Below are 13,023 nucleotides of genomic sequence, written 5' to 3'. Positions count from 1 at the left end.
TATACGTGAGAGGCATCCTGCACTTCGTTATGGGACAGTAACCACTTACTAAGAACTTGTCGCGAGGAGACATGAAGTATTTTAAGACATTACTAGTTTTGTCCATTTCTGTTGTAAGTGACCATTTTAACATTAAGTGACGATTAAATCAACATTTAAAGCAACAACTTTTTCAAAATAAAATAAATAGTACTTGCCAAGGCATGGTGCTATTTATTTTATTTAAAAGTGTTTATTGATCAGCCAAGCATTATATCCCAATAACAGTGCCACTATATTTCTCCAGACAAGCATGTAAGGAATCGAAAACCCTTTTATTCCCGGTTTACTACACATAATTCATAAGTAAGAAAGCGTAAGATAATGACACTTTATGACTAAAAGCACTTTAATGAATAGGCAAAATAGCAAAATAGTTGATAATAAATCACATTCGTTATTTTCATGCCATATTTGATGTTGGCGCGTTCAACTCATTAAATGTAGTCGCACGTTCAAATTGGGTTGTATTTAACAAATTATTGATGCAATGTCTTTTATTTTCAATGCTAATTTCAGAGAATATACGTTGAAACGAAATCAGAACATTTTAAAATTTTAACAACGATTGTTAATGATGTTTTGTCACTTCTCTCGTATACGATTTTATTAGCATATTACATCAATAATACAACACAATATCTAGGAATCCTTTACGCGTTACCGTATTTTGTTAAAAACCCCCATATATTTAGGGATAAAAAGATGGCAATTGGCGAGAGATGCGAGACTTGTTTGAGAAGTTTAGAGACAACGAGAATAATAGACAATTGAATTTATCACAGATCGTCTTAAGAAGTTTAGTGTATGTGGTAAACATCATGCAGAACACAGTAGTTCCCAAGAGGAAAAAGAGAGAAACGCGACGCAGGTTTTTTTATATGAAATTTTCAAAATACTTTGATTTATCCAGCTGGGTTTTTTGAGCATTTGGATCTAGTGTTAAACACATACAAATCAAGATAAACATACTACAACATGGCATTGACTTTGATATGTATTCTGCCTTAGGTATTCATGGTAATATCATGAAATGTTTTCGAGATAACACAGAGAGTAGAAATTGTAATAGAGAATATCTCGTTCAAATAAACAAATAAAACAAGAATAACATACCTTTTTCATCTATCATATATTAATTAATATTGTTCCATATGTGCTACTACAATTTCACAATATATCTCACAAAAAAACGTAATTCACAGTTCAAGCCTAGCTTATTATGCTGTTTTGTCTTCACTCACACACAGAAGCATTTAAATTGACGATTTAATAAGTTTTATTATCAATTGCTGAATGAACAATACGTTTCATTTCAGCTCTAAGGTTTAGCACATACTTTTTAAATTGAGTTTAAGACAATATTTAAATTGAACACAAAGTTGAACATTGAAAAAAAAATCATCATTGTCATCTGTGATCATCGTAAAGATTTCAGATTTTCAAAGTTACGAATAAGATCCTTTAAGGGAACAATTGTATATATTAATCTAGCAGAGGTGCAGCATATGAATGTACAATCATAACCCTGCCAGTCGAACCAGCTGCTGTGTCAAATCCCTCGTACAGGGTACACTGAAGTGAAGCTTTCTCGTATTGCGCACTGTGACACTGTGGAACAATTTGCAAAAAACAGAGCCTGGCACAACGTATGTTCGACTGTATGCCGTAATGAGTAATAATCGGGGTTCCTGCGCACTGGTACTTTGAAAATGATCTGAACACTGAAAATAATTAACAAATATACAGTGGTTGAAATACATACCTCCATTGGTTATAGGTATCGCATTTTCTGACAAAGTCGGATGCATAGGCACAGTATATTCAATGCATACATTCATTGTCGTATTGGCCCTTGCCTTGTTCCTCTAACAGGGATTGTCTATAGTTTTCATTGTATTAATAACTAAAATGATAATATATTTCGTTTGATAGGCTTGCACAAAACAACATATCCACGAAACACAATGAACGAAGCAATCTGATATGATCTGTTTAATTTTTAAGGAATTAATGTAAACCTGAAAAACGTGACTGCTTATAACAATCATCACTTTATCAAATCTGAACGTGGTTTGAATACGTATAATTATATCCTTTATTGGCGTCCTAAAATCGAAATGAGTCAATGTTATTCTTACGGATTTAGATTATGAACCAGAACGTGATTGTCTAGTTTTCAAACATATGTATATAAATTTTACAGGGACACGTAAATCAGCCAGTAAGTTGTCGATAACGCTGTAAATAGGCCCAAGGAAGAAAGCCTATCAAATAGTTTGAAGTCCTTATTGAAACCTATGTTCCATTTAATAAACAATTGAAAAGATGAACTTACATCCTTTGGTTGGTATATATCCCATAACCTCAACCTCACAAATAGCCAAGATAGAGTCAACGTCTGACGTTACCTTCACCCATCGTGCGATCGTCTCTTCGTTCATAGTGAAATTCAAAGGTGCTTCGCCAGTAGAGAGAGAGCCTTTCTTATGGTACAGGTCTTGTGAGAGTCCAGTAAAAAGCTCGATAAAATCCGATGCAGATGCTTAAAGAAGAGAAAGGTTTACCGTAGTAAGACTATTTTTGCATGTTTTTAAAAAGTTAATCTAAAACCTAGATAAAAGATTTGACCACGTTTTTCAATATTTGCATACTGTCGCTTATTATAACGAGTTATATATCGACATGACGGAGATCATTGGGCCTAATAGTTCAGAGTTCTTGGGTCCTGTATACCACGTGTTAAATTACGTCATATATGCTATGTCGGAAGGCAACATTTTGCTTAAAATTGAACACTAATATCAAAGATACAGTGACAGTGCTCCGTCGGACGGCCGTATTGTGAAAAGTTTTGTCGAGGTGTTTAAAAAAACTGAATTCTCAATCAAACTTTGGTAAAACACCGAAGGCAGGGCTCCGTTAGCTGCGTAGACTGCGCTTTGTTTCATTTAAAATGGTGAAGAAATATTGAAGTTATCTTTGTTTAAAGTCTTTTTCAAATGAAAAAAATTGCCTTCCGACGTAGCATTTATGACGCAATTTATCACGTGGTATACACACAATGTAATTCCTATAACTCGATATCGAAACGGTTCAGCGCTATACCATGGCTTATGCTCTATGTTATGGATGTTTATTCTTTTGTGTATCTCGTTAGTGTCGTTAGGACCCGTACATTGTGCTTCTTAGCACGGTTCATATTTGGAATTTTGATTACGTTGATTGTCTCTGCAGTTTTCATTTAAGTTTAAAGCGCAAAGTACTGTTGGGAAAATCACCCTTATCATACAATTGGTGCAGGGGTACGACAAAACATGATTGATTTATATTGAACTTTAAATGAACTAAAACATTACTAATTGCCGCTTTGTAGCGTTGTTTAAACGCTCTTGTTCCATTCACAATTTACACTCGTTCACGTGACCTTCTCAAAACCGTCATCTGATTGTTCTAAATATATATCGATTCCACGATAATGCAATGCAAATAACACGAACAATAGCAATAGCAAGCATATTAATAATGTGAATGTTTTGAGATCCTATAACTACCAAACACTAATCGAAAAACAACTTCACGATATAACAAAAGCAGATTAAATAAACACAAAAATAGCGTTACTAATACATGTTTAGGCGTTCAACAAATAAGTTTCAAGTAAAATGGTATTTATTATTTGAAGTAAGATTAGTTTCATATACTTTCAACTTTCACTGATCAATGTAACTAGTTTTGTTTGTTAATGAATGCAAATAGCGGATCGTTTGAAATTCCCTGAACTATACATTTGACAAATAAGAGGCTGTTAATTATTACTTAGTTTTTGAGTCAGGTTTTGTGATGTAATCATCTCTTTCTTAAATTCACATCTTTTCCAAGGCAAGCTTTTCATAATTGCAGTATAAACTTATCTCGTGGTTTATTTATTTGATAATTATAAAAACTAAATTGTTTGCATATATATATATATATATATATATATATATATATATATATATATATATATATATATACAAACTAATTAGTCCGAAATAACATTTTATATATATATATATATATATATATATATATATATATATATATATATATATATATATATATATATAATGTTATTTCGGACTAATTAGTTTGTTTACATATTTTGAGGTTTTTGGAAGGTATGAAGTTTTTCAGTCAAAAACCAAGTCTAGCTCTACTTGCTATTGCAAAAGGAAAGGGTCAACATTCAATAATGAATTAATGGGTTATTCGACATCAGTGAGTATGTCTGAAATGTTATCAAATTAAAAACCTTTTATACAGTAATTAAAAAACTTATATGACTAGGATATATGAACATTGCTTTCATCTCACAAGATTATTGGTAGTGTAACGTGATACCCGGTATTGACCTAGGACGTTTTGACTTTAAATTAGTACGTAATGAAAGACAGTGTCTTTTAGTCAACACATCTTCATTTTCAGCGTAATAATATATCATAACCTATCCCCTCGGTTTCTCATCAATATTCCTTTAAGTTTCTTCGGCTTGCTATCAAATTTAAATTAACGTTGCAATACATTGAACGTATTGAAATAAAGTGGTCTTAAAGTTCGCACTATTTCAATAGAATAACACCATCGGGCCCATTTTGTTAACCCGGCTCATTATGTCTTGCAAATATGTCATGTCAAAAATTTGCGATACGTGATTTGCGGTACTAAAGTCTGTAGGTCTGCAGCCTGAAAAAAAGCCAGTTTCAAAACTGGAACTACTTTTCACGTATTATTTGAAAGAGAAATATCTGACTACGTACTTGAAGTCTGTGATACACCATGGATCTGCACTGCATCAATTTCAACAAAGGTGTTTGCCACTGTAAGGTCAAGTTCAAGTCGAATCATGTTGGTGAAACAATCTGTTACCTTTAAAAAAACATAAAACAAAATATTCACTTATTGCTTTCTCAGGAGTTCGTGTAGTGAGGAATCATTTACGTATAGATTAATGGTCTTATCAAATATATATTAACACCTCACTAGCTAAGTCAAGTAGCTTAATACAGCATAATAAAAAAACCTTCTGTTAATCACTGTTAGCACTTGCATGTATACTGGGTGTATATAAAACTGTCTTTGGTAAATTACCTAAACAACATTCAACAAACCAACCTGCAATGGTGGACTGAATATCCTTGCAATTGACAGGTCCTCAACCAGTGCTGTTGACCACAATGTCACCCACTGCCCAGCTTGGTAACATTTGATGGCCTTCACACCGCCTGCATGGAACGTCTCGTAAATATCCACTTGGCCCACATAAACAGAGGTCGCAAACTCCAGCTGCAGAAGTAATAAAAAAACATAACAATTATATCGTTCAACACTACTTCCGGTTGTTCTATTAATTCCAATGTATATAGATAATTTTATCTTCTATGGATAAACTGACCGGTGATCCAGGTCTTGGGCAGAAATACCAAAAAACATTTTCAACTGCCGTATTTCGCATGGTTGATACCTTATAGCTTTAATAAATTTCGTGAGTGTACGTCTTTTTTTCTGTTTTAGCCTCTTTTCATAAAACAATCATGTGAAATTGTGTGTTGCTGACCATTGCGAGGAGATGACCCGTACATTTACAGATACATGTGTGGTCTGTCTTTGTGGCTTGTACGTTGTTCCTCTCTCGGCCAGTGTCTGTCAGGACTTAGCTTTAATATTATTAGATGCTTGTACGTTGTCACTTACAACAAGTCAGTGTTCAACGTATCTAATGATCAGTATAATTATATCAAACATTCCATTTATCTCCATGTCCATATTTTCTTCAAAATGTTAAAGAATCGCTGTAAAATATCCAATTGATATATAGCGGATAATCTTTATGGACCTTTATTTATCAAAACTAATATGTTTTATCCCTATCACAACTGATGAGTAAACATTTGTGCTTACCTCAATAAACTGGTTACTATCTTTGTAGTATGGAGACCATGACTCAACGATATCACCATACAATGGGTACACGTTTGGTGGACCAACGATCTTTTGGGCGCTCCAACTGTTATGCAACAATATAAACTACATCCGGGTTCAGGACTCAAAACATGTATTACGCAATTTGAACATGTACGCTTACCTAATTCGATATCAAGAATTATATAATGTATTGTATTGTTAAATTATACTTGTTAAAATGTGTAGTTGAATAACTTGATATTTGGATGACAACAATGTGTATTTATCCTTAAAAAACTACTTATAACCAATTTTGTCCTTAAATGTGAATACAAAAATATGAAAATGAAAATATTATTATTTATTTCCTTATGTTATATAATTGGCTTCGGACAAACATCTTAAGGTGATATATTTTCACCGAATTGATGAAAGGGTGGGGTTGGTGTTGTGGTGAATGTGTTCACCCTTCCAAATCAATAGGTTGTGATTTTGAGCATCAACTGGGGCACATTCTTTAAAATCCCAAAACACGACTTAAAAGCGATTCATTTTTATAATAATTTATAATTTAAATAAATCTTATATACGCTTACCCTGCGGAACTATACTCGCTCGAGAAACCTCCAACAGACTGTACCCACTGAGCCGCCGGAGGGGCTTCATCTAAAAATGATAAAATAATTTGTTTTCATAACATTTTAGATTTTACATTAAAAACTCTTTAAGTCTGTAGTTCGGCGAGGAAAATCAAACTTGAATAATTTGAATTTGCATTTCGTTCGAATGACATCAAATATGTGTTCATAGAACAGAGTCACAACGACGACAAAGGGTGAGTTTGAATAATTTATTTCTGGCTGACAAGAAATCATCAACCGAGGTTCATATCTATACTGCATTACCTCAATTCAAATCAACTGAATGTATGTTTATCGTTCACAATCTTTTTCATAATGAGTACAAAAATGTTAAAGTGACACTCTTATTCAAAATCAATACATACACATGTATAACAAACATAAATTTGAGTGATAAACCTTTAATTACTTACTAAATAATGCATTTATGGAAAATATTAATTACTGATAACACGATTGTAACCGTGCATTTAATAGCTGAACACGCAAAACTATTAAATGATTGGTAAGTGATAAATGATTTATGAATAATAAACATAAATTTGAGTGAAAAACCTTTAATTACTTACTAAATAATGCATTTATGGAAAATATTAATTACTGATAACACGATTGTAACCGTGCATTTAATAGCTGAACATGCAAACCTATTAAATGATTGGTGAGTGCTTAAAGATTTACTGTGATTTACTATCGTCTCATAAGGTAGAAATACCGTGTTTTTTGTACTTTTATTTCAAAATAAACTCGATATCCTTCATAAGAAACATTGTTTTCGACATTTATTCATCGTTTTTGGTATACTAAAACATTTGTATTAATTGTGGTAAATCTTAATTGGGAGTAAGAGTGCATCTTTAACAAAATCCTTGTTAAGAAACGATCTTATGAATGAAAAACATTTGAGAATCAAGAGTAGTCAGGGAGGCTCATCCAGACCACTTTTTCCCTTCTTTGTCTATATAAATCGGCCATTTTGAATGAGTCGCTTTTTGGGCGCACTCGACCGTGACACTAGCGGAGTATTTCTCAATAGCAGACGACGTAATCGATAGCCTAAAGTTATCATTACAGATCATTGTTTTCCTTCTATGTCTATATAAAAGGGCCACCATGTTGAATGAGTAGCTTTTTGGACCCGCTCTTGCGTAACCGTTTTGTACTCAATGAGTATAAACTTTAAGAAAGCACAAGAACTCTTTTCAAGATTTATTTGATGTGGAATTTTCAGACGATGAAAATAGTGAAGAGGAGGAATCTGATAGTGACGTCAGCGAAGAGGAAACAGAAAATGTATAAATTGATTCTAGTTGATTAAATTTGTTTATTTATGCTGTGAACCCGGAACCGTAAACATGGCTACTTGGAAGGAATATCTAAAAAACATATATTATGACACTAAACACGCAGCAGCATTTGCAGGGCCACAGAAATTGTATGATGTGGTCAAACGAGAAGGGAAATTCAAGATTGGCATGCATAGGATACGACAGTTCTTGCATGACCAAGAATCCTACAGTTTACACAAACCAGTGAGAAGACGATTTCAAAGAAATCATGTCGTTAGCGCTGGAAATTTTGCATTTAGCTTTGATAAAATGTTATGTGCATTATACAGTGTAATCCTGTTATTAAAAAATATAATAGTATCGTATTGTACTCTGACACTATTCTGTACCGTATATTATGTCTATTGTAAATATAGTTTAAGGCGTGTTAACCGCATATGTATGTAACCATATACAGATGTAAATAAACCCTTGTACATAAATATATTGTGTTGTGCTTTTTCACATACAAATGTACCATACAATGTCATATGGTAAAAAAATAAAATAGTCGCCTTAAAAAGTCCATTTATCAATTGTCAAATGAACTCTACCGTGATAAACAAATCCGATCAGGCTGTCGCGTGTGCCTCTGACATATTTAATTGCTCCATTTAGCATACAGTTGGTAAAACCTTTACAATTTTATAATACCTCTACATCTTAAACTGAAGCTACATTTTATTTTATCGAGTCATTTTAAGACGCAAAATGTAATTAAGTCATAATAGTAGTATTAAACCCTTACCTGTGGGTTTACTCTGAGACGAACTATGCGGCGGTTAACTCTGTTATGAAATAGTTTCGATGCACTAAACGCTTTTATGACAAAGAGCCTGCCGTGACATGTCTGAACAAGTCTAAACATGTAAATTAATCATAGGTTTTACGTAAAAAACGCTAGCCTAATGTAAATAGCGTTACGCTCCGGTGCGCATGGAAATTGACTTCCAATGTGTGACGTCATTTACATAGATATAGAAGCAATATACATAGATATAGAAGCAATAAACAAGTCTATTCACAGTGACCTGGTAGAATCTGTATATAATGTGTACAGGTAAAGTTAATAAGTAAATATACATGAATTATTAGGGTTTACTAGACATTGTGCATTATTGTTCGTATAAATCATGCGTTTGAAACTTATATAAAGGTGTAATGTTTTGTAAATAAAGTGTAAATATGTCATTGTTTTTTTGTTTGGTTTCATACACAGTAGAAGGAAAAAAAACTCCATTCATCAATTGAACTCGGTTAAACTATATCTGTGGGAAAAAACTGACCATATGATCACAATTTTAAACCTTGTGGTATGTAAAATACGCTAGTATTAACATCAATCAGAGAACAAAAATCGTCTGCTATCGCCTGAGATACATAAATACGCTATGATATGTCGTTTTATTTGCCTAAACATTTTAGCTGACTGTGTTTTACGTTATTAGAAGAGTTCTATTAAAATGACTTTTTAATAGTTCATTTTTATACTATAAACATGAGCTTAAATCGTTGAAGAACTATAGATAAAATATAGGTAAAAGCGCAGTGTATAAAGCGATGATGTTGACTGTTTGGTGTCTGCAGTATGAATGAAGTTTACTATTTACTAACATGGTTATTAAATGAAAACGATTGCACAACACTCTGAAATAGATAAACACGTCTGAACATGTTACTCTGCCGTCTGCTATAAGATGCGGACATACTGAAACTCGTTATGAATATAATACATACTTAACCTCACTGAGCTGATTTAAACAAAAAATAGATAAATATAGAGTTAAACATCGCATACCGTCCTTTATCCTACCAAACTCATAAACACAATTCGTCTGATTTAATGAATTTAACCCGGGCGGTATGTACTCTTAGGTAAAAAGCGTCGTCTGCAATGGCAGACGGTTCAAAACGGTTACGCAAGAGCGGGTCCAAAAAGCTACTCATTCAACATGGTGGCCCTTTTATATAGACATAGAAGGAAAACAATGATCTGTAATGATAACTTTAGGCTATCGATTACGTCGTCTGCTATTGAGAAATACTCCGCTAGTGTCACGGTCGAGTGCGCCCAAAAAGCGACTCATTCAAAATGGCCGATAGACAAAGAAGGGAAAAAGTGGTCTGGATGAGCCTCCCTGACTATTATCAAGCGAGTTCTATAAGCTTTCCTTTGATTACTGAATGCCGTCTTTATCGGTTAAACGTTTAATTTTCAAAATGAACACACTGTTCAACTATTTAATGCTCATCGTTTGTACGAGTTACTTTGCGATGTTAACAAAAGTAGATGGTCTTGTTTTATTTCGATTCCTAACTGATAACCGAACGTATTAATTTGATGCGGTTTTTTACGTTTTTAAGAGGTTTTTATTTGCAGGTGTGTTGAGAAACCAAGAAACCCAAGGTAACGATATTGGAATACTTACGAGAATGGACACCAGATTGAAAGTAATGAGACGTCTATTGAAACATTTTCGTTCAATAAATTTTGAGAAGGATTCGTATTCTTATGACTGGATAAAATAACGTTGACAAATATGGAGTTAAAATTATCAAAATATTGAAGTTAGTCCATTTGTTTTTCCGTTAAAATATCCCAAAGCCACCCACACCAGTTCAACATACGAATATATGAGATGAAAAAAATAACAAACTTGATGGTACAGTAATATATGTTGCTAAACAACGTCTTCAAATGTGATTTATTTGATGACATGACAATGCTTTAACCGATCACTGGGGTTAAAAAATATCCCTGCTATAATGTTTTGCAATTATTTGAACATGCCTATCACGTTTATGAAAAGTTTTCTGAATCAAAATGTTCATCGCAAAACGTGATGTGTTTGTTTATGTATTTTAAAAAAAAAATTAAACTTAATCAAAGGAACGAATTACACTGCTGCTTTTGTTTCTTCGTTCAATTCGTTTGTTAATACTGATTTTAAAAACTAACTTCAAGGCATGAATCCATTAAAGCAAGTCGACATTTTTATTTCGATATCTTTTTATTGCATTAACATTGATTTCACCTCGGCAAACTTTCACTAATATCTGGTCTGCATTTTAATAATTTTAAGGGACAAAAACCATTCAGAGAAAATAAATGTAATACTGTAATCATTAAATGTAATCACGTTTATAACTTAGTGCTCACATTTTCAATGTCATCTTATTTCCGTGTGAGCAGGTTTTGTCTTCATCAATAAGACTTCTTCGGGGAAGTTGCAGTCAGAGTTCATCTGATGGTACATTAACAACAATTGAACGTTGGCAAACAGGCATTGGTATTTTGGTAAACTTGACGTCAGTGGTAACATCAATCGTATTAATGAAATTGAAAAATTGCGGCACACATTAAGATTGATGGTCATTTTTAGCATAGGTCTTAAACGTGTAATACTTTAATACAATACCAATATCCCATCGCAGAGCAATTGGTTTCTACCCATAATAAGTATTTAAAAAAACTGTAACACACTAACCGGGCTTTGGATGCACCAGAACATTATCGATGACGTAAAAGTCCCCAAGGTCGACTTCCCATGATGCTAACGCTGAAGATGTCTGTGCACATGTTCCGCCGGAAATGACGCCATCCACAGCTAAATCGGCTGTCCCATTCCCCGAGGTGTCAGTTTGTATCGCCGTTTTGTTGATTGAAATGTTGACTACTTCTGCTGAAAACAAATCCACTTAATAATACCTTTGCCCGACGTACAGAGATCAGGATGCCTGTCTATTATTCAATGACACAAGTTGCATAATAACACAATGTTTTGCTCTACCTAAGAGAACGGAATGCTTTACAGAACAATCTAGGCTAGATGCGGACAAGGCATTAAAAGTCCGCACATCACGCACTTTGAAAGACACTCATCTCTTTGCATGTTTGATAATTAATTATTTGCGCTAATTTCATGTCAACCTGTTTATTTTGCATTAATTGTTTCATTGTATAACTTTCATTTTCAATTTTATTTTTATTTTTTCATCGACTGGCAAATTTCAAATTGCATTTTTTTAATCGTCAACCCGACCCAAAATCATTTTTCCCCTTCAAATCAGTAAATAACAAAATGCTGGCCTTACATTCATGCAATAGAATAATATTAAATTGAAAGAAACCTATAGCATCACCTTCGGAGAAGCAAATCATTGATATAATGATAGGTGCATTACCAATTGCAAAGGTATCCTGTAACACAAATAACAAAAACAATCCACAACGAGTCGTGTGAACATTTTCCATTTTGCCTTAGAGAAGTAACGCAATGCACTGTAAATGTTAGAAGGTGTGAGCTAAGTTTATAAATAACGTCCTTATAGGGCTATTTATTAAATTAAACGCTGACCCTAATCAAATATTACATTTTTCTTTGGCTCTGTCACGTTCTGTTTGTTTTCGGTAAATATTCCAAGCGTGGCTTAACAATAAATATTATTTTATCAATATTGAATATTGGATTGCTAATGAGGGTTATTATATTGTCATTTTGTCATTTCACTATTAAAACTAGCAATTGCTAACAATTGCTTTAAGTTATACACATCAACTGAACCATGAGTCCGAACTTGTTTATCATTTACTTGGCCAATTGGACATTTAGTTTTTAAAGATGCACTCTTACTCGCAAATAAGATTTGCCACAATTAATGATAATGTTTTAATAATTGAAATAGATTGAATAAATATCGAAAACAATGGTTTTTATGAGGGATACCGTGTTTAATTTGAATGAAATGAACATAAAACACAGTATTTCTACGTTTTGAGACTAAATTAGACCGCAGTAAATCTTTAAGCATTCACCACCATTTATTTTTGTGGGGTTTTCAGCTATTTAATACACGGTTACAATCTTGTTATCAGTAATTAATATTTTCCATACATGCATTATTTAGTAAGAAGTTAAAGAATTTTCAGTAAAAATTGATTTTTGTTATACATGTGGGTTTTTCAGTCAAAATTGATTTTTGTAATTCATGTGTGTTATTTAATTTGAATAAGAGAGTCACTTAATTAAGCAATACTATTTCACAAATATAAAACGCCAGTTCCAGCTCTT

The 13,023-nt window shown here is 33.1% G+C and overlaps 1 protein-coding gene across 1 annotated transcript; it reads right to left on the bottom strand.

Moving 5' to 3' along the window:
- Nucleotides 1-477: 477 nt before the first annotated feature.
- LOC128236271 (uncharacterized) lies at nt 478-12,221 on the bottom strand. The gene is made up of 8 exons (XM_052951155.1): nt 12,137-12,221; nt 11,440-11,634; nt 6,579-6,648; nt 5,980-6,085; nt 5,194-5,364; nt 4,839-4,947; nt 2,378-2,584; nt 478-1,763 (listed from the first exon to the last, which is right to left on the bottom strand). The coding sequence occupies exons 1-8, from the start codon at nt 12,204-12,206 to the stop codon at nt 1,525-1,527; spliced, it is 1,167 nt and encodes a 388-aa protein (XP_052807115.1). The 5' UTR covers nt 12,207-12,221; the 3' UTR covers nt 478-1,524.
- Nucleotides 12,222-13,023: the final 802 nt, after the last annotated feature.

The sequence above is a fragment of the Mya arenaria genome, chromosome 5 (genome assembly GCF_026914265.1).
Source record: "Mya arenaria isolate MELC-2E11 chromosome 5, ASM2691426v1".
NCBI classification, from domain to species: domain Eukaryota; kingdom Metazoa; phylum Mollusca; class Bivalvia; order Myida; family Myidae; genus Mya; species Mya arenaria.
The sequence above is the reverse complement of the archived record's forward strand: the minus strand, read 5'-3'. Positions and strand labels throughout refer to the sequence as shown.

Coding starts and splice junctions, on each gene's coding strand:
- LOC128236271 (XM_052951155.1), bottom strand. CDS start 12,206: ATGGAAAATGTTCACACGACTCGTTGTGGATTGTTTTTGTTATTTGTG. Junction 11,635..12,136: donor ACAGGATACCTTTGCAATTG/GTAATGCACCTA, acceptor ATTTGTTTTCAG/CAGAAGTAGTCAACATTTCA. Junction 1,764..2,377: donor ATATATACCAACCAAAGGAT/GTAAGTTCATCT, acceptor AATTATTTTCAG/TGTTCAGATCATTTTCAAAG.